The 22,663-nt window shown below is 42.3% G+C and overlaps 1 protein-coding gene across 1 annotated transcript in view; it reads left to right on the top strand.

Annotated features, from left to right (window-relative positions):
• Nucleotides 1–85: 85 nt before the first annotated feature.
• The window catches only part of ERGIC3 (ERGIC and golgi 3), a gene marked incomplete at its 5' end in the record, with an annotated part of 29,470 nt that continues 6,892 nt past the window's right edge, over nucleotides 86–22,663 (top strand). Inside the window, 8 exons of the mRNA XM_009886336.1 lie at nucleotides 86–200; nucleotides 1,480–1,599; nucleotides 4,127–4,220; nucleotides 5,361–5,526; nucleotides 7,165–7,222; nucleotides 16,436–16,450; nucleotides 20,240–20,271; nucleotides 20,919–21,015. Coding sequence (XP_009884638.1) covers nucleotides 86–200; nucleotides 1,480–1,599; nucleotides 4,127–4,220; nucleotides 5,361–5,526; nucleotides 7,165–7,222; nucleotides 16,436–16,450; nucleotides 20,240–20,271; nucleotides 20,919–21,015 — 697 coding nt within the window. The remainder of the gene's footprint in view (nucleotides 201–1,479; nucleotides 1,600–4,126; nucleotides 4,221–5,360; nucleotides 5,527–7,164; nucleotides 7,223–16,435; nucleotides 16,451–20,239; nucleotides 20,272–20,918; nucleotides 21,016–22,663) is intronic.

Raw genomic sequence — 22,663 nt, forward strand, 5'->3', positions numbered from 1 at the left:
CGCAGATCCCCCATCTTCAGAATGAGCTGCCGAGCTGGAGCCATGGCGGGAGGGGGGCCTTTGGGTTTGCTTCCCGGTGAGACAGGACTCTCTGTTTTTCCTTTGTTCCCAGGTTCATCCGGAATTGTATGTTGACAAATCAAGAGGAGATAAACTGAAGATCAATCTAGATGTTACTTTTCCACACATGCCTTGTGCTTGTGAGTCGGACTTGTGACTGTTGGGGCTGATTTTCACCCTTGCCGCAGGCCCAAGAGGCTCCATGTCCCTGGTGCTTCCCAGTGCTGCGCTGCTGCATGGGCCCCGGACAGGGAGGAATTGGTTATCCTGTGTAGTTATGCCGTGATTCCAGCCAGGCCCGCCGAGCGCTTAAACCAGCGCTTCCAGGGAGACAGTATTATTTTTCTAGATTATAAATGACAATAAGGTGTATAAACCCACTTATGCTTCTGTGGGTTGTTGTACTTTGTCGGAGGGTGCAGTAATACTGAAAACGCTGGCACAGAGCTCACTTGGAGCTCAAGATTTGACTGTATTGTTATTGAAAAGCTTTAGAGGTTCCTTTGGAAGTTACCTGATGAGGCACAGCTTTTCTGTGATTTTGGTACTTAAATTCTGGCTGTAACACCAGTGCTATGTGGTAGCCTTTCTTCACAATTTTTAAAATCAGAATGAGCATTAATAATCTGATTACCTTTTAACTAAATTCAACACAAAGTTGCAGGATAAAGTGGCTGAAAATAGCTCAGCTCTCCCTGGGTGTTTCTGCTGTGTGAGTTATCCAACCGTCCAATGATCTTCCCCACCTCTTGTTCTGTTGTTGTAATCCCTTTGGGTCACACACGGGGCTCTGAATGCAGTGAGCCCGAGTTCCTTCTGAGCATCCAAGGTGTCACTGGTCTGTGCCTTCCTGGCATCGCAAAGGGCTTGGGGAGGCCAGAGGGACTGGAAGCCTCTGCTGTTTTGTGCTGAGAAGGTGTCTGTCTTATCAGAGAGCGTGTAGGCAGTGAGTGCATCATGGTGTTTCAACAGCAGGCTGAGACCACAGACCTTCTTAGTCTTCTTTGTGAAAAGGGATCACAAGGAAACATGCTGAGGATGAAGGGGAAGGGTGAGGGGATAGAGGTAGGAGGCAGCTTTCAGCTGATTATAAGCTTAACTCCTGAAAATGGTTATGGGTTTTGGGGTTTTGCCTAAAGTGTATTTACCTTTCAGGATAACGCTTTGTGTGGCAGCTGGAAACAGTCCTTCTTTTACACCAAACCCAACCCCATATTTGGAAGGGTCATTTAGGGTGCTGCAATGTGCCTTTTATTCCCTGTGTGTCACTTGGCCCCAAATGTACACACTCTTGAAGTTTGGGACATTCTTATCCCCCTGGCTGAAAGATTCTGTATTTTCACTAGTTGAATGCTTCTAGCCTGCCACAGGCCATATCAAATCTGTGTTTATAGACCGATCCTTGCTCGCTGCTTTCAGATTTGAGCATTGATGCCATGGACGTAGCAGGAGAGCAGCAGCTGGATGTAGAGCACAATCTGTTTAAGCAGCGTTTGGATAAAGCTGGCAATCGTGTGACTCCAGAGGCCGAGAGACACGGTAAGATGCTCTTCTGGCTTTCTTGGGTGGATGCTCTTGTAGTTTTTTTGTCACTGTATGCCCGTTTTGAGATTCATGGGAGCAAGAGACAGCTGAAGAGCATTTGAATACCGTAAACTCTTGAAAAGTTTATAGCACACAAATCTATTAAACTGGCACATCAGACACACTGCTTTTATAATCGCTACTTTTGTGAGACCGATCTTTGCCCAGTCCCTCTGAAATGCTGACAAGGACTCACGGATGCATTTCAGGAATAAAGCTGCAGAGTTAATGCTCTGTTATGACCAGAAATCAAGCAGCTGTTCTGGCAAAACTTGGCTTTGGTTGTATCTTTAAATCACAGTAGACTGACAAATGGGATGAGCTGGTCAGAGGAAGGAGCCTCTCTCCAAGAAGTGTTCCAGTGGCTCAACTCTTAAGCCTAAACTTGCCCCTTACTGCACGTACTTTGTGTGTGTTAATGCATACCTGATAAATGTATTTTAGTTGATTTATCTGTTACAAGTTGTAGTAAATGGTCCTTGACTACATAAACCTCTCCTCTGCAATTTTTAAATGTTCTGACTCGTTGTACTTTGATAAAAAACAGAAAGGATTCTGGCAAAGTGTTGCAGTCTACCAGGAGTACTGTACTGACTTTTCCTTTCCAAAACATAAGCTCCTTATTACCTTTTTCTGGGCAATAGTATAGTTCTAAGTATTAGCATGAACTAATTTTATTGATTTGTATCACTCAGATTTAACTTTCCTGTTCTTGAAGTTGAAAGGCTAAACTAAGCATTCTTACTTCTTTGTTGCTTAGCAGCCTTTCTGTATTCAGAGGTTGTGGCATTACAAATTTAATGTCTAGGGACAAAACCAGCTTTTTTGCATCTAATTCTCTGTTAACACACGTAGGCCTACTTGTATTGCCAGTCTCTATCAGGATTACTCCATCTGAACCAGTTGCTCTGACTCCTTATATAATCAATGGAGAGGAAGAGAAACTTGTAGGGATCAAACTGTCTCACCTACAAGAGGTATTTTAAGAGATCAGATGCATTGCATGCAGCAAACAATTTCTTCTGCTTGTCTGGAAAAAACACACAGCTAGTTTGGTTTCCATCACCCGTCTTGCAAGTTAGATCAGAAGTGTCCACCCACCTTCATTAAATTCTGATTATCAGTTACTATTAGTAACACTGATGTTCAGTCCATTATTTAAATGGCAACTATAGCAATATTGACTTTAAATCAGGGCCCCATCCCTGGAGGTGTTCAAGGCCAGGTTGGACGGGGCTTTGAGCAACCTGGTCTGGTGGGAGGTGTCCCTGCCCAGGGCAGGGGGCTGGGAACTAAATGGTCTTTAAGGTCCCTTCCGACCTAACCATTCTATGAAATTTATTAAAGTATACACAGATTCTATGGAGTAGTATCTGGAAGCTTTTCCCAATCATAAAAAGCTGTTACTGGTTGCTGTGTCTTGAAGGACTCTGTTGTACAGGTGTTCTTGTTCAATTGGTAGGAATCATGGCTTTGACAAAACATAGCAATTATTAATTTGTATTCTTCCTGACACTATCTTTTAGTGTAACTACAAGTTTAAAAACCATACCACTTTTTAAACAATGAATTCTTAAGTACACTTTCAACTACTTTGAATGTTGTAAGCTTTAGAAAGAAAGTCTTGCACAGTTGTTTAATAATGGGTATGTTTTCCTAAAAGTTTTTATTTGATTGTTCATAACTACCATATAGTATTTGATTAAAGAAATAAAGTTCATGATTGATTTTTGGGCATATTTCATACTTTCTAATTAAAATCTATGTTTTCTGTGGCTAATACTAAATACAGACATCTTTAATACTCAGTTCCATCTACCTGTTATACCTCCCAACCTCAACAAACAAGGTCTTGATAACGTTTTATCCCCTCAGCAATGTCTGACTATGTACCTTATCACCTTCCCCAGCGTCAGTTATCCAAGGAGCCATTTTCTAGTGAGCAGTGGTTAACGTGTGTGCCTTGTCAGCATTGTCATCCTGGAGGACTGAGTGTCAATTTTCCACTCATAAGAATCCCACTCTGATCTTGTTTCACTGCAATATATAATTGTGTTCTCTGCACAGCTGGAACAGGATTATGTGTTATGCACTGTTGACTGTGGTTGATTGCTATTTAAAATTTTGTTTGTGTAATAGGTCCTGTATCAGATGCAATGTACTGATTGTGTCTATTTTAGACAATGTTTTAACAAAGCCTTTATGGAAGTAGCATCTGATCAGTGCTACAGCAAGGCTTACAGATAGCCAGTTCTTTCTATAGAGGGCGTTCTTGAAATGACAAATGCTATTCTGCTTCTTGATGTCACTTCGCACCTCAGCAGGCTCTATGCGTACCATTTCCAGTGGGCTTTGTGTGCAGGATGTGCAGCTTCCGACACAAAATCATTGTGTTCATGTGTAGAACAAAAGAGGAGTAGCATTTCTAGAGGAGATAGCATTTCTAGACATGCCTCATCACTTTGAATCTTCTTTGTCTCAGAGCTGGGGAAAGAAGAAGAAAAAGCGTTTGATCCAAATTCTTTGGATGCCGATCGCTGCGAGAGCTGTTACGGGGCAGAGTCAGAGGACATTCGGTAACCTTTACACCTTTTTATATCTTCTTAGCACTCAAATTAATACAGTTGTGTTGCACTTTTTTTTTCAAAGTGTCTATGGAGGTCTGTGCAATGAAATCCTCCTGGACACGTTCAGAGAATGCTGAGAACTGGAGTGGTTTTGGTACGCCTTTAGAAGCTGCGCTCATGATTTTTAAGAACGTGCAGAGTTGGGTTGTCTACATTGTCTACACACCTGTGTAAGGGCAGCACAAATTGCAGTAGCACAAAGATTGTATCTCAGCAAACGGAATGTTTTCTGGGTTTATTTGATATCCAGAAGAGTGCTGTGTAAATTATTTCACCATTATGTGAGCTGTCTTGGAATAAAATCTGGTTATGGCTTTGCCTTTCTCACTTCTGCTGCAGACTTTGCATCCTTACAGAAGTGAAGACCAGACATTTATCGCTTAGACAAACAACAGTTGTCATTTGGTGTTTCTCATTTCTTCTACTTGCAAATTCCTGTAAGAATGGATCCATGATAGTCCATAGGTTCTGAACTATCCTTCGCTATTACTGTCTCTGTAGTAATTTGTTTTTTCCCATCTGTCAAGTTGCGTCCTTCCCCAGAGATGTTTCCATCTTGAGGGATTCATGATTCCAGCCTTCAACTTTTTCTTTGGTCCAGCAAAACATGGAACCAAGAAAGAAAACTGTTTTTTTCCAGTGACCAACATGTTATCCAGAGGTAGAAAAGTAATGAAGCAAGTTTGCTATTAACCCTCTATCCCATTTTGACAGTCTTGGCCTAAAAAGAGAGAAAAGGAGGAATAGAAACAGGCAGATGCTTTGTTCACCAGGCAAGTTCCAAACTGCTCAGAACAGTGGGACAGTGATGTCATTTTTGTAGCAAATCACTTTGCCAAGGAGTGACTTGGCTGTCTAAATACACAGGCAAAGCCCTCTTCAGACAGCTTGCATTCTCATGCCAAAATCTCAAAAAGTACGTCAAGAAGCTCAAGCTCCTTCAGGAGCATTAGGCCAGCTTCCAAGGTCCAGTCCCTGATGTTTGCTTTATTGCTTTATTGAAGAAAAATCCACCAGGGACTCAAGTCCTGAGCTGGAACATCTCTTTCTAGCAGTGAGGATGGTAAGGTGGTGCTTGTGCTTTTGCAGGTGTTGTAATACTTGTGACGATGTCAGAGAAGCATACAGGCGGCGCGGCTGGGCCTTTAAGAACCCAGATACCATAGAGCAGTGCAAGAGGGAAGGGTTTAGCCAGAAAATGCAAGAACAGAAGAACGAGGGCTGCCAAGTGTATGGTTTCCTAGAGGTCAACAAGGTAAGAGTTGGATTTTGCTGTGAACCTGCTGCATGATGGTGATGACTGCGAAAAGGTAGAGTCGGCGTGTTTCTCTCGCTTTCCAGCTTTAGATGTTCGCAGGACGATAACATAATAACTCTGGGCTCAGCAAGGTACTTGTGCCATAAAGGGGTTTGGTAGGAGACTTGGGAAGAGTGATGGGAAGGGGCTAATTCTGTATTGCGTTGTGTGGGCTAGTAGGAAACATGCTGGCTGGAGAAGCTTAGCTTTTCCTGCCATCTTAGCTAGTGAGTCTTTTTGCTGAGGTTGCTGGAGGAGGAGAGGCAGCTTCTTTGAGGTTAGATTGTCCCATCTGCCCTTCTAGTCTTAAAGTAGAGACTACCAGAAGGTGCTGGAGATAATGATAATGAACAACTTCCCAGCAGAGGTGTGGGAGAGAGTGAAATGTTATCTTCTTCAGAAAAACAGTGGAAGCAAGATGATTGGAGTTGGTTGTCAAAGCTGAAAATGCGTAGAGAGGTGTTTTTTCCAGGTAGTGTAAGAAAATGCAGTACGAGTTATATCAGATAACTAGGAAATGACCCTGTCATTTGGCAGGTTACCAAACCCAGAACGCTTGGACATGCAGGTTATGTACCCAAGTACATTCTAGAGGTCAGGCCCAGGCTAATTTTTTTTTTTTTTTTAATTCAAACTCTATGGGTTTTTTACACCTTTGTGTACTGTTCCTGGAGACCACAGTCTTTATTTCTAGAAAGGAAACCTTTTACTCACAAAGCCAGATATTGTGATTTGAGCATCTTCATGGGTGCAAAACTGTTACGGGACCCCCCGTCACAAAGTGTGATGAACAGGAAAGGCTCAAAGGGGAACGCTAGAGGTAGCCAGGGTCCAAGGGTGGGGGACACTGAGGAAATTTCTGGGGGCTGTTGTTATACACTTGGAATTTGGCACATTGCCATTCTTATCAGGTCTGCAGTTAACATAAGCAGTAGGTTCGCACAGACATCAAAGTTGTAATTAGCCCATGAGCTTGGGACATACAAGTCTTCTAGGGGAGAGTGTGTGTGATTGCTAGTAAGTGTCAGGGAGGACTGGCACTGCATATCCAGATCCCTTTCAGATTCCAGGATGAAATTTTAACTACCTTTGTCTTTTGGGGTTTTTGGGGGGTTTGGTTTTGGGGTTTTTTGTAGGCTTAGGGCTTTATTTTTGCATGCAGCTTATATTCATAGATGCATACCTAGGATCACTGTTGTTTATTGTATTAAGGTTTTTTTTACCCTGCTCACTCTCCCTCTCAGTTTCTTTATCCACTCATTTTCTGTGATACCTTTTTGTATTTCCTACAGCAGCAGTCAGTTCCCTCCCAGTAGCTTAATTCTTTCTTCTTCCCATTTTTATGTCCACTAAAATAATCTGCATAGAACAGTTATTATCAAAATCAGTATGTAATTATGGCTTTCCACATGACTGCCAGTGAGGAAGAGGGGAAATTCGTATCTCTGTTAGGACAGTATCTGTGGATATTGTCACCTATGAAAATGAGTTGCTTGGTCTATATCTTGTTTAAACAATTTAAAGATCCAACACCACTACAACTGCTTTATTTATATAGAGTCAGACCTTTTAATAAAAGATTACTGTCTCCTGCAGGTAGCTGGAAATTTCCACTTTGCACCAGGAAAAAGTTTCCAACAGTCTCACGTACATGGTAAAGTATTTTCTTTTTGAAGGAAAATTGTTACTTTTAGCTTCCAAGTGTATCTGACCGTTTTCTTTGAATGTCTTTGCGCTGCTATCTGTAATAACAAAAGCACTGCTTCAGTGGGGAGGATGTTGTTGAAGTTTTATTACAGAGGTTTAGAACCATCATGAACAAATAGAAAAGTGTTTTCTGAAGGTGCTGACACATGAGTTTGGAAGAACTTGGAGGAGAATTTCTGGGCAGTCTCTCAGTCTCACTTGTTCCACAAAACTTTGCTGCTCTGCTGTAAAACAACCTCAAGTAAGGTGTTCAGTTCAGGACCTGAATATCATAATCTCTGGAAGGGATATTTTGGAGAATACCTCACAAGAACTTTAAAGCAATTCAGAACTTTTAGAGTAAAATTTAAGTTGTAAAGTACTGCCTCAAGTATATATATACACAGTGGCCAGAATGATAGTGGTAGTTTGTAGAATCATAGAATGGTTTGGGTTGGAAGGGACCGTAAAGATCTACTATATCAGGTTGCTCAGATCCCCATCCAAGAGGGCTTTGAGCACTTCCAGGGAGGGTGCTGGAGCTAAATACTCCTTTCTCATTTGTCCTGGCCATTAGAGGCTGTCCCAGGGGATCTTATGGATTTGGCTTAAAGTTCATCTTCAACATACATGTACTGGTGTTTGGCACAGGTTTGGCACAGAAACCTTGCTATTTCTCTTCTGGCTTCCCTAGCCACATCCAGTTTTTGCTGCTTATGCTACAAGCCCTGTTAAAATGTCTGTCCCCATCTTTCTTATAAGTGATTTTTAAATACTGAAAGACTGCTATAAGGTCTCCCTGGAGCCTTCTCTTCTTCAGGCTGAACAACCCCAACTCTGTCAGCCTGTCCTCATAGGAGAAGTGTTCCATCCCTCTGATAATTTTTGTTCCCTCTTCTGGATCTGCTTCAACAGGTCCATACCTTTCCTGTGCTGAGGGCTCCAGAGTTGGATGCAGTACTCCAGGTGGGGGTCTCACCAGAGCAGAGTAGAGGGTCAGAATCCCCTCCCTCACCCTGCTGGCCATGCTGCTGGGGATGCAGCCCAGGATGCGGTTGGCTATCTGGGCTGTGAGTGCATGTTGCTAGCATGTGTCCAGCTTTTCATCCACCAGTACCTCCACGTCCTTATCCTCAGGGTTGCTCTAAATCCCTTCATCCCCCAGCCTGCATTGATACTGGCGGTTACCCCAACCCAGGTGCAGGACCTTGCACATGGCCTTGTTGAACCTCATGAGGTTTATGTGGGCCCACTTCTCAAGCTTGTCCAGGTCCCTCTGGATGGCATCACGCCCTCAAGCGTGTCAGCTGCACCACTGAGCTTGGTGTCATCTGCAAACTTGCTAAGGGTGCACTTCATCCCACTGTCAATGTCATTGATGAAGATATTAAACAGTACTGGTCCTAGTACAAACCCCTGAGGGACACCACTCGTCACTGGTCTCCATCCAGTCATTGAGCCATTGACCACTGCCCTCTGGATGTGACTGACCCACCAATTCCTCATCCACCAAACAGCCCACCCATCAAATCCACGTCTCTCCAATTTAGAGAGAAGGATGTTGTGGGCAACCATGTCAAAGGTCTTACAGAAGTCCAGATAGATGACATCAGTGGTTCTTACCTTGTCTACTGATGTAGTCACTCCATCATAGAAGGCCACTAGGTCGATCAGGCAAGATTTGCCCTTGGTGAAGCTTTGCTGTCTGTCTTGAATCATCTCCCTGTCGTCCATGTGCCTTAGCATAGCTTCTAGGAGGATCTGTTCCATGATCTTCCCAGGCACAGCAGTAAGGCAACTACATCAGCAAGTTCCCTCAGGACTCTGGGGTGCATCTCATCAGGTTCCAAAGACTTAGGTATGTTCAGGTTCCTCAGGTGGTCTCGAACCTGATCTTCTTTTGCAGTGGGAGGGACTGAGGGAGCAAAGTCCCTCCCTTATACCTTTAACAGGAACTTGATTAAAAATGTGTGGTTTACTGGAATGTTTGCAGTTCTCTCAATCAAGTTTTTGAAGTGTGCAATCTGTAGTAAAGGTTTCACAAAGAGCTATAATTTCAGCCTGATTTTTCCCCTTCATATCACTCACTCCGGTTTAACCTGTACCACTGAGGTAAAGGTCAGGGGAGAATGTGAATGTGCTTTGTGAGAGTAACTGGTGTATTTGGAGAAAAACAAGCTTTTTGAGCACAGCTTCTACAGAAGAAGAAGCACTCGTGCAAAATTAAAAAAAAAAAAACAAACCCTGTTTTTCCCCACAGTATTAATTCTTGTTGATAATACGATGTTTCACTTCTTTCTGCAGAACTTGCTTTGTGTGCTTAAACTAGCATAACAACAGCAACCTTACTACAGCCAGTATTTACAACTTTACAGCGTGTATCTAAGTTAACAAGAAGAATCTATGCATTGCATCTGTTCTCTGTAATAGGCATGAATGCAAGCTGGCTGTCCTGAGAGCAAGTACTTTGTGTACATCAAGGAGGGGGTGAGATCAGGATAGCTCTCTGTGTGTTGTGCCCCAGAAGTCTTGCACAACTGAAGTGAAAATTCAGTAGGAAAATACAGGTGAAAACCAGAAAGGACTATGTCGTTATTGCAAACCTTTTGGAGGCAGAGTTAGGAATATAGGTGTTTTGAGGACAGTGAAAAGGAGTAGGATGATGGGCAGACAAACTCTGTTTTCTGGGAATTTTGTCACATTAAATAATGAGGAAAATGCTTGTCTAATGCTTTTCTCCATGTGCAACTGTTTTCAGTTCTTGGGATCTTCTGAGTCTGTTACTATCTGTTGACATCCCTCAGTGGCTCTTTCAGGTACTTTTCCTATCTCACCATGAGCCCATGTAAACATTTTGCATTTACAACACCCTTTTGCAGGGTGTGCAGCAGGTGTCTGCTCTGCTGTGAGAAAAAACACCTCTTGCTTGCTTGCTCCCACTAGCTGTATCTGATGGCCCTTGTTCCTCTGCTGGAAAAGTGAACGGTTGCTGACCATTCTCTCCCTGCCTCTCAGGATGTCATAGACCTTTCCTGTGCCAGCCCACGCGCCATGTCTTTCCCCAGTTGAGGAGTCACAGTTTATGCAGATGGTCCTTTGTGGCAGCCACTCAACCTCTGAGCTTCCTTGCTGGATTTCTCTGAACCACTTTCAGTTCAGCTCTACCTGGAGGTATGAGACTGCACCCAGGATTAAGGTCCCGGCTGAGCACGACATAGGCAGTGACATAATGATTTTCTTCCTTTTATTCTTTCTTGCTTTCCTAGTTATTCATAACATGTAATTTCCCCTTTTTCCCAGCCTTTTCCCAGGCAATGTTTTCATCGCCCCAACCAACAACCAAGGAGTTTTCCCTGACTCCAAGGGAAATGGGCAGCTCAGACCCTCTTCTTTTTCTTGTACACGAAGCCGAGACTGTTTTCTGCCTCAGTATAACCTTTCTTCGTAATCCTTTTTTTTTTAACTTTTAAGTTTGCAGAAAGAAAGTTTTTTTCCCCCTTTAATTAAAGATAAAGAACTTGACTAGTATTAGTCAGAGGACAGAGCTCTGTGAGATATTTCCAGACCTCCCCTGAAAATATCTTGTTTCCACACAAGAACTTACCAATGTGTGATTTTTGATCCATTTAAGAAGGTCTACATTAATGCTCAGTCCTATTAATACACTTAACAGTGTGTCATGCAGGATGAACTTATATGTCTTAAGTCTGAATATTCCAAACTGTTATGGTCAAAAACCACATTAACAGTCTAATTAAAATAATAATTTTCCTAGACCTACTTGATACAAAACTGTGGAGACTGACAGTATTTTTGCTGCTGCCTTCCATTCCCTACCAATTTGAATCAGTAGAGAATAGGGGGGTTGACCAAAACTGTCAGTACTATGGAAAGTGTGTTCAATTGCACTGCTTTCCTTGCCTAGTATCGGAGTAGCTGTACCACGTTTGTACAGCTGATAGTTAGACCTGAGTCCATACTTTTGTTTTTTTGGTGCTGTTCAAATCCTGAAGCTAGCACACCAGCTTTTGAGTTCCTTCTGCTGTTACTCTCCCCTTCTCTTGAGGATTACTGTTGTTTAACAGATCTCCAGCTGGGAAATCTTGCACAGGCGTCTTCCTGACAGTGCAAAGGATCCTATTCAGAAGCACCAGTAAATCTAACCGTAAATGTAATCCTGATCTGAGCTTCTGAACTTCTGCCGTGTGCTTGGTGTTAACATCTTCAAAAGTGTAACTTCTCTCCTGCGTAGAAGCAAGTTGAAATTGTTTTTTTCAGAAAGTAGAATAAGAAGTAAGAGGAGACTTGGGGCTAACACACATGCAAACCAGAACCAGCACTACATAAGGTGCAATGTTATTTCTGTTTGGTGATGTTAGCTTTAATTGTGTATACCTCACTCTGTATGTCTTTTTAATTTGTTTGAGTAGCTACCCTAGGACAGATGTGACCCAGAAGAAGACTTATTTTTCAGGGATTATTCATTCAGCTGAATGTGAGAGGAATATAGGTAGAAGGCAGGGAATGGCCTTGCCCAGAGGAGTTCGTCACATTTCTCACATCCGCAAGTCCTGATTCTTTGGCGTGGCAGAAGACCTTCCATTAAGACAGAGAAGATCAGAGGTTCTTGTTTAGGCTAGGAAAAAAGGTTGAAATTACATTCAAGTTTGCTAACAACAGCTAAATACAGCAGCCTAAATTCAGTTACATTCCTAATCAGGAGAATGCTAATGATTAGCCACCAAAACAATTGTCGGGGTTTTTTTTTGGTTTTTTTTTTCGTTTTTAAATACTGTACGAGAGGGTAAGCCTCATGAAAGCCCCCCTTAAGAGTTTACTGAATGTCAGGTTTTATTAGTAATCACATTTCATGATTCTGAGTTGATTCTGATTGACAATATTGTATGTGTATGTGTTTTAATGCAGATATGTGTATTGACTAAAAGGAATCAAAGTTTTGAAGTAGGTAGCATATGAATCTCATGCTTTTAAGAGATGCAAGTGCATTATCTCATCATAGGGTAACATCTCCTGAAATAGATTCAAATCATATTTCACTTGTGTTTGACATTCTAAATGTCCTGAGGGTTTTTCGTAAAATATCAAGCCCCTAACATCTCAGATTTTCTCAGAAGAATGCATTACCCAAATCTCATGCGACCCCAGATTTATTTCTTAAATATCCTTATATCATGGTAATCTTTATTACCCAAGAACATCTGATGTTCTCCTGACAATCTGTTTTTTTTGCAAAGTCCGTGTTTGACATTTCACTTGTTAAAACACAAGTTCACCTTCCTGTCTTTATGCAATATTCATATGCCTGAAGGAACTAGAAATACTGGAAATGCTAAAAAACTGAAACAGGGGAGGGGGGTTGTCTATTTGTAAGAAAAAAGTTATGTTGTCCATTTTGTTTTGTTTCTGCCTGCATGAATGTTAAATCCAGGTGAGATGATTTTGCTTCTCTTGTTTGCATGGATGTTTTTCTGTTCTTTGCATGTAACCTTTGGTCTCGTTCTTTTGATATTGGTTCCATATTTATACATTGTTCTGCACAGTTATTAAATCAACTTTTCGTTCCTTTTGATTTTTCAAAATGCCCAGGGCCTGAAGGAAATGTAATTTGGAAATTGAGGGAGGGTGTTTTTCTGTCTTTAGATAACTGAAGAGAAAGGTCCGGCTCTGCTGGGTTAATGCAATTTTTATTCATCCATATTGACTTTTCCAGTATACCTAACAGGAAGACTCAGGAATTGATGGTTTGACCCCTATTGTATCAATAACAGGCTGCTACTGTGCTTTGCCTCTTGGCTGGTTCCTGAGTAAGGAGATGCTGTGCTCTTCTCAGCTGACCTTCTGACCTTTGGAGGCTGAGCACTTTATTACTAGAGATACTTCTGCAACATAGACTTTGTTCATGTTTTGTCTTAGTTTTCATCATTAATGGACGTTTTAGTGTGTGTACATTCATTGTTCATCTCAAGTCATTGAAATTGTTCTCTCTAGGAGAATTCACACAGCTGATATAATGCCTTTGTTCCATCTATAATGGTTAACTACCTTTTAGGTAGTGTGTAAATATACTGCTTGCGCTTCTTGGACAGGTGCTCTGTCTGTCCTTTGCATTCTGTGTTCCCAGAGAATTCAAGCTGAAACTTTGTGAATTTGCTTTTGAAGCAAGCAGTGATGCTGATTTTCATCCCAAGTTACGGGAAGCATTGAAAACTGGTCGCTTTTAGCCTGCGCTATGATGCTCCATCTTCAGTGTCAGAGAAGACCCCCTACTCCTGAATGCACCAGCTGCAAATGGTATTGTCTTGTTCCTCAGCTCATCTGTGGTCTGGTCGCACTGAGAAATCCCAGGTCATTAGGAAGAGCGAAGGAGGTCGTAAGGAGGACTGAACAAGCAGACTTTTTGGCACTGAAACTAGTAGTACTGTCTCTCCAGCAACAAGGAAAAACCAGAGTCAAACATTACTGATATTTTCAGTCTTCCGTTCCAAGCAGCACAGCCTCAAGCCCTCCTTATTCATTTGGTACTAGCTGAGATTGGGCTTGCTTCACTGTTGTCTGCTCCACAGGCTTTGAATCTTAAACTGGGATTTTACGTTAAGTTTATGCAGGGTGCTGCAGGTTTTGGTGAAGTTCTCTCTTTCACTTGTGCCTCTGTAAGGACACTCTCCAGTACCAGCTGTGCCTGTTTGTGATTCTGAATATCGTATTTTCTTCGCAGCAGTTCGCACCTTCTCTCTTTCCTTCCTGCCTCAGAGAAAAGAGGAATGATTAAATGATTTAGCTTTTTAACCTCCTGAGGTTTGAGGTTCAGAAGCTGCTCCTATTTCTGTCCTTGCAGCAGCCATCTCCTGCTTCAGCTGTGGAGGTTGACAACAAGTTTCCAACATGTGGGAGAGTCCTTAGTGATAGGTTTGTCAGAAGAGAGATGATAGTCATATTACTTCCTTCTTCCTTGCCACATTTCTTCTAGTCAAGAGGAAGCTGAGGCTTCTCATTCATCCTTTAGTTTATCTTTGGACCATTCTGTTGCTGAGGTGCCATCATCACTATTTTTTAGGGAAGACATTGCCCATTGTGCTTTATTGACAGCCAGAGAGCTTTTCAAGATGCCTTAAAATGTATCGTTAGATTCCTTCGATTCCCTAGGAAAGAAGCTGATGCTGATGAAAACATTTAGGACATTCTCTGTCCTAAAGACATGCTCTCAATGACTGTGATTTCTGTGGGTGAAGCAGTTCTATATGTGGTCTGAATTTTGCAGTTTTCTTACACCCTACATGGTCAACTGGAGGAACAAAGTTTTCTTTGCAGGCACTATTTTTGTGATTACCTTTTGTTTTCCTCCTCATTTGTGATGATGATTGTGGAAGGAAGAAACCCAAGTAAGCTGCTTCTTGAGATGATGATGGTTTTGGAAAAGGAGCTGTCTACTCGGAGTCACCAAGCTTTGCTTAGAAATGTGCAAAGCTTTGTTAGCTGTCCAAGAGCACAAATTCACTGATCAGTTGTACATCTTCATTAATGTTCTGCCTATGTAATTAAAGGAGGGCTTATTCCCTTTTCTACTGGATACTTGTTTGACAGCCAGAACCTAGTTGAAGGCATCCTTGGACTCTATGGATGACCCCTAATAACCTCTCTTATTTTACATACTTTTTAATGTTTTGAGTGCTGAATTGGCAAAAGGACGTACAGTCTTTGACTGAAGACCAGTAGTCATTTTTTAGGTCCCTTGGCATCTTCTCATTGGCAACCAAGAGCAAGTGACACTAATTCTTTTTTCTGCCGACTGCAGCCTCTTTCTCTGTTCCTTTCCTGGAGTTCTACTAGTTGTGGGGCTGCTAGTATTGCACAGGCCTCGTACTGATACCAGTTCCTCATCTGAGCTATTGTCTTGCCCATCAACATTCTTGAAAAAAAACAATGTGGGACTCAATCTCCATCAGTCAAGAACACCATCCTCTGGCTGATCGCCTGTATGGTATTCCTTCCATAGAGTGTGTTTGTGTGAGTTCATTCTAACTTCTGTCCCAAAGTAGTATCTGCTGGGGAATTAACTGTTTTCATCCCTAAACTGAATACTGGAGACTGAGATTCTTGTTTCATCCTCAATGTTGCTGAGGACTTTTCTTGTTACGCTGGTAAACTGCTTTCAGAGTTTGGTTGTCTTGATGCTGAAAAACGCAAGGTCTCACCCATTTCTGTGCAGATGGACAAACTGTTTTCTTACATCAATTGGAGGCCACAAATGTGACATTTCCATTTGTCACTGGACTATAGTCTGTCGGAGCTCAAGTCGTACTGGTTATGTGAATGACTAATGTTTGTCGAGCAGCTATCTAGAAGCTCTCCATATGTTCCATACCTTCTCCATACCAAAAAATGTGCTGTTGTAGAAGCACCACCAGGCATGTAGTATTTGGCAAAGTGGATTGAAATTGCTTTGTGAAGGATTCAAAGGCCCACCTCTGAGGAGGTATAAGTCTGTGACACTTATTAGTTAGTCATGCACCGTGTTGAACAGTTTTTGAAACAAACAAAAAAGGAGGTCATTTAACCTCCTATGAGAGGCTATCCAAACATACATTTCCCCTGCTCACCATCCTTCCACGTATTCGCTTTTGTTGGGATCTTGCAACAGAATGAACAGAAACAACCTCATGGTTTGATACCTTCCCCGTGCATCAGGTGTGATGAAAGAAGCACAGGACTGATTAAGATCAAAAACTTGTTACCCAGCTTTGAGTGCTAATGTAAACCTTGAGTGCACTTCTAGATAGCTTTGGTTGCTCCCAAACTGACCTTTCTGTTACCTTAAGACTGAAAAAGAATCTAAATATGACCAGCATTGTTATCTAGCATGCTGCTTTAGAGCTCACTTAACATACATGGACATCCCACTATACTATATTTTTTCATTTAGTGATTAATTCCTGCATTTTTGTTTCTCTGTTACGCTTGAAATGATGGTTTGTCCATACATATCAGTTCTTTGGTTAGCTTGGGAGTCATTTTACATGGTCTAGAAAGCATAGCAACAGAGCTGTTACTCTTCCCCTTTTTGGTATGAATTTTAAATGCTGCTCTGTCTGAATCTCTGTATCTTTTCATTTCAAGGATCTGAATGTTTCTCTTTTCTCTCCTACTCTGCTCATTTTTGCAGTGCACGCTGTTGAGAGTAAGTGTTCCTCTATTTTTCCCCCTCTCTCCCTCCCCAAAAAAACCCTGTTCGCTACAGAACCAATGTAATTTCTGTTATTTGCTGTGCCCATAAATCTCCTTTGGGAGGAGCTGTTGATCTAGGCTGAGATTTGTGAAGATTTCCTGAAAGCTAAAAGGAGAGCCATCCCAGGTCATTCTTTTGTGGTCACCGGATGGAAAAGGCCATCCATCTTTTTCTCAAACAATTTTAATATATCAGTGTTGGAAATAATGTGTTGGCAGATTATTAGTTGCCCTGTGCAGATAATGTAATTGAGGGGGACATGGTGACACGTTGGAGAGACTTCTGCTTTTTGAAGTCAGATGGGATAATTCTCATTTAATCTCATTTGTACAACACGCCAGAGAATTTCTCCTGGGAGTTAATACACCAAGCCTGATAATCTTGAAATACTCAGTAGGAGATTTTCAAAGTGTTTGTAAACCGTTGGATTTTTTTAAGGGTAATCACAGAGTCATAGAATGGTTAGAGTTGGAAGGGACCTTAAAGATCATCTAGTTCCAACCTGGGCAGGGACACCTTCCACTAGGTGGTGGTAATCACGGTGGTTACAGGTTGAGATGTGGTGTTTCGACTCAGTAACATCTGGTAGAAAGCTCAGACTCTTGGCTTGGCTCACTCCCTCCCCTAGCCACAACACTTTGTGTGTTGCTCCCTGCCTTAGTTCCCTCTTCACAATGCATCCTTATGCCACTCATCATCTTCCTGCCACTGTGCTCCTGTGAGATATTTTCCTCCAGCAAATTCATCCCCAGTTTGAAAATTGGTGTCCTATCTCACCTTGGAGCAACATGTTTGGGTAGCTGTGTCCTGGGTTTCTTGCAGTGTTAATGTGTTTATTGACAGTCCTGAGTGGCTGTAATTGCTGTTAACTCTGTTTTACGGGTAACGAACTGAATTTCAAAGTCTAAGGAGGCTTTGTGGTTGTTCAGGTCAGAAATGCAAGATGGGGAGAATTCTTCAGACAGACAGCAGTTCTTAAAACTTTGTTACTAAAACAGCAAAAAAAAGTTGGTTATATAAAAACAGACTCACTCCTTGGCAAATTAAGATGTTTTACAGGTCTGTTTTACCTAGCTAGACACTTAGCTGCAGTTACAGAAAGGAAGGAATATGTTTGTGTTTCTTCAGAAATAAGAGTCTGGTCCTAGCTGACAGTCTCTTAAAATGTACTGTTTCCTTGCTCTGTTTCTTCTCGAAGCAGGCTAAATAGCCTGTTGGTTTATGTTAAGCAAACTATGGCTAGCTAAACATTTATCTGCAACCTAGAGCATATACACATCTGCTTAGCATAATCGTCGGTGATCAGAGATAGATATACCTGTTGTCTGGTGGAATACTGTTTTAGAAACTGAATGTATAAATCATGCTTTTTCACAGAGTTTTAAATAATTGATCGCAGAGGAGTTTTATGAAAACTAATCAATTGACATTTTATCTGTGGAAGGCATAGCCAAGCACTGTGGGGAAATTTTGGTTTGGGTAGCCGTAACTGTTAAAATTGGTCACGCACGATGTAGATCTAGTATAACAGGTTAGTTAATGACTGGTCTTTCAAGTGCTGCCCTTGGATTTCTGTGGTACTGCACTATAGCTGTAAGATTTGTCAGCCTGACTCGTACTCCCACATCACACAATAACAAATGTGACTACCCAACCGTTAAAGCTGATAAACATCATGATCCTGCGAAGTGTTCTAGGGGCATAGCCTTCCCTCTCCCTTCCTGTGCATCGCTGTGCTGCACCAGCACAAGCATTTGTGCGGCTGTGTGATTAACCTTCCTTTGGAGCTGCCCTGGCTGGAAGAATAGCCACACATAAAGCCATAATTACATTTCAGTCTATTATGTTCTCGGGTGTGGCTCATGACCAAATGGAGGGTGGGACAGGAATGAACCATCAACAGAAAGATGGGGAGACAAAGACTGTTTTCTTCCTTTGGCAGTAGGTCCAGTTTAAATGCAGATCTAACAGAGCCATGATCTCCGTAGAACTTTATTTGTTGCTGGAAGGTTAGCTTGCTGGTATTTGTACACAAGGCAGCAGGACTTGACACTTCACTTTTGGTTTAAGTGCAAATAATACTGCAGCATGAAACAGGGTGTTGCTGGTAACCGTTAAGAAAAACAGCATAGCATAATCCCAAGGCCACTTCTCCCTTCTTTCCTCTTCCCACCTACCATTTCATATCTATTTCCAAATTCTTAGTAGGAATTTCTTTTTAAAAGCCAAATGAGTTCTTTGATTCAAGTTGCCAGCACAGGCACACAAACCACTGCTGGTGGCAGTGACAAGTCTGCACACTCGTGAGGCAGCTCTGAGCTCTTTGTAATGCGGAACCATTGCCTTAATTCCAATGACTGCAGCCTTCATTTGTGAACATTGAACATTTCAACTGTGAAATGCAAGGGCCTCTCCTTAGATCAGAGCATTAGGAGGAGTATAGTTTAGGCTTGGCATTTATTTTTTTAACTGCTCATTCTCTGTTTTGAATGTTTGGGTTTAGTAAGGGTTTTCTATGAATACAAGTAAAGCTTCTGGTGTTTTATTGAAAGATGTTAATAGGAAAAATATGAGTTTGCGGCACACTCATGTTAAGTAAATTTTTTGAAGGAAAGGCTAGTTACAATCAGTTCTTTAGCATTGCAGCCTGACTTGGGCTAGGCTATATATCAGAAACCCTTCAAGGGAGTAGAATTCCTAATCTTTGTTAGTCATATAGCAGGACTTGGTGATCTGACTCCATCAGCTCCTAAAATAATAGCCCAGGATTTTTGAAGTGCATTTTTCTTTGCTAAGGTCAAAGGTGAGATCTGGCTTCCTGAGCATATTAATTTACCAGTTAAAATGTGCCACAGCCTCTGGCTACTTTAAGATGATTGTGTGATTTTTTTTGTATAAACCTGGTAGGAGCATTACTGAAATTGAATTGCAAGTTATATTTTCATCCTGAGACTGATGCTTCTGGCATTGCGTAAAGTCATTTAAGTAGCCAACCAAAAGATATCCAGTGCCTTCCATTGCCCGTATCTTTGCCAAATCCCTTCTGGGGGTGTGTGGTGCTGCTGGCGGCGTCATACTGCTGTAAGCAGGAAGGGCAGAGAGAGGGCACGCCAAATTCCCCAAATCCCAGCACTGGTGACAGTCGCCTTGGCCCCACCAGTGGTTTGCAAATAACCTGCTCCGGCCATCCCCACAAAGGCTTTTCCTTTCCCTGTGCGTTCTCTGGGCAGGGGTAGCAAGGCTGATGGGCAGAGCGCTGAGTTGCTAAGATGTTGATGATTTCTTTAGGACACTTGCATGTGATATTAAGGCACGTTCTGTGCTCAGTTGTTAGTTTAGATCTGTTGTGCCTCTGTGTTTTACAGTAGTTAGAGGAGTTATGTGTATTGGGTGGTGACTGAGACACCAGTGAAGTTTTTCTTGCTTTCCCCTGGGATTTTTTTTTTGCCCTAGATTAAAAATACATTCAGGTGAGGACTGAAATACTTAATCTGAATTAACCCCAAATTAAAGTTACTTTCCTTCACTCTAGCAGTGTCTAGTCTATGTCAGGAGGGGAGTTGCAGCAGTTTTATCTGTCACATGCCCTACTGCAAGCCAGAGAGAAACACAGGTGATTTTCTTGCCATTTTAGATTGCAATCGAAATGAGAGGAGCTCCCTTATAAGATGGAATAAGTTTAAATAGAAATGCTTGTTATCACAGTCTGAACTATATTGTTAAGCTATTTTTCTATTACAGTTCATGATCTACAGAGCTTCGGCCTCGATAATGTAAGTGTTCCCAAGATAGTGTTCTAGTTCTCCTTGTCTATTTTCCTCCTGCATTTCCCTGCTTTTGCCACGTTGAGATCCTAGTGTACTGACACCGTCTGGATTTGACTATATAAGCCTGAGCAGAACCTGGGACAGGGCTCTGAAGTATGTTCTGGGACATCTGCATGTTGCTTGGCAAGCCTGTTCCCCTCTGCCTGAGACTGCCTTGCTCCTGAATCTGCGCTTCCCAGTTTTCTAAGGTTGACATTTTCACAACTGTTTCTGGGTCTGTTGGGGTTTACCTTGTGCTAGGAGGAAAGCAGATGATACCCATACCTGTGCCACCAAGGCAGCTGACAGCATGGTGTTCCTATGGCAGGGAGATGAATGGGTGGGAGAGCCTGCTCTGTAGATGGGAGGGAAGGGCACCGGGATCTGGGGATTTCCAGCAGGAAAAAGAGAGATTCCACATCTTGGAATGTCCCATGAATAAAAAAGAAGAGCAAGTGCTTTGGAGTTCACTGTTAGGACATGCAGAGTACGGGAGGACCTGTCTTTGTTCTAGAGCCGCACTCAGAAAAATATACAAATAATTAACTTTCAACCCCTTACCTTGCCTCTTGGATGCTGTGCAGTTGTTTGAGTTATTAACATTTATGTTTCAGATCAATATGACGCACTATATCAAACATCTCTCATTTGGAAGGGATTATCCAGGCATTGTGAACCCTCTGGATGGGACGGACGTCACTGCACAGCAAGGTAAAAGCCAACTGAGAGAAATCTCTTTTTAAGTGTCTGTATTAATAAGTGTTAGAAGAGAACAGGAGTGAAGTTCCCAGTCTTTAACAAGAACCCTGACAACACTGCATGAAACGTAGACTCCTCCACCTTGTGCTCTTTCTGGAACAGCTGCCTCCATCCATCTGGAACAAATCTGCCAATGTGTTTTGATTCTGTGACCTTTCTGAAAGATCTCTCTTTTTGTGTTCATGGATGCACAACAGCAACTATAGCACATCATTATAAAATGCCTGCATCAGATGTAGTTCAGGGAGAGCCCTGTCTAGCCGCTGCATGCAGTAGGAGATAACCAGAAGACACAGGATAGGGAAAAAAAGCCTAACTGATTGTTGCTGGAGAACCATCGTGACTGCCTGACTTTGATCTACCCAACAGTAATGGCTGAACAGCTGCAGTGAAGTTGAAATGTTGCTGATCTTTTCGAGATAGCTCCAGCTGGCTGGCTTGAGAAGGAAGGGCAGTTGTCTCCTCGTGCTGCTGCTGCTGCTCAAACTATAATCTTGGTTTATTCACATAAGACTGCTTGTGTGCATTTTCCTTGAAAGATCCTGACTGTACCACTTTATATGCCACTGCAGACATTAGTTGGCTTTTTTTCCCAGATCCACTGAAGTCTGCAAAGTTTGTCTTTGCAGGTACTTGGGGTGCCGTTATATAACACAGCTTGAAGAAAGAATCCGTTTGCTTTGAGGTGGTGGTAGGATTGTTAATCATACTTGAACGTGTTCTTTTAAATTTTCCGCCATTGATGGTAATTCTTGTACCCAAATCAAAGGAAGTTGCTTAAAATAAAATACAGAAAAAGGAAAAGGTGTCATAATGCTCGATATGATTGTGATGCTGTAGTTTTTCTGTGGAGTAACAAACTCTGAGAGGTGGCCTATAACTGGCTGCTAACACACACATTGCTGGCTCATGTTGAGCTTCTCATCCACCAGCACCCCCAAGGCGTCTCCTCAACACTCCTATCAATGCATCTTCCATCCAGCCTGTATTTGAGCTTGGGATTGCCCTGACCCATGTGCAGGACCTTATACTTAGCCTAGTTGAACTTCATGAGGTTTGTATGGGCCCACCTGTCATGCCTTTCAAGGTTGCTCTGGACTGCATCCCTTCCTTCCAGCATGTTGACTGCTCCACACAGGTTGGTGTTGTCGCCAAACTCACTGAGGGCCCACTCAATCTAACTGTCCATGTCACCAACAAAGATGTTGAACAGCACTGATCCCAGTACCAACCCCTGAGGAACACCACTCGTCACTGCTCGCCACTTGGACATTGAGCAGTTCACCACAACTCTTTGAGTGTGATCTTCCAGCCAGTTCTTTGTTCACCGAGTGGTCCCTTGGGTCAAGTCCACATTTCTCCAATTTAGGTACAAGGATGTCATGTGGAACAGTGTCAAATGCCTTGCACAAGTCCAGGCAGATGGTGGCAGTTGCTCTGCCCTTGTAAACCCATCATAGAAGGCCACCAAATGTGTCAGGGATGATTTGCCCTTAATGAACCCATGTTGGCTATCACAAATCACCTCCTTATTTTCCATGTGCCTTAGCTGGGTTTCCAGGAGGGTCTGCTAATGATCTTGCCAGACACAGAGGTGAGA

This window comes from Charadrius vociferus, unplaced genomic scaffold (assembly GCF_000708025.1).
Source record: "Charadrius vociferus isolate BGI_N301 unplaced genomic scaffold, ASM70802v2 scaffold225, whole genome shotgun sequence".
NCBI lineage: Eukaryota > Metazoa > Chordata > Aves > Charadriiformes > Charadriidae > Charadrius > Charadrius vociferus.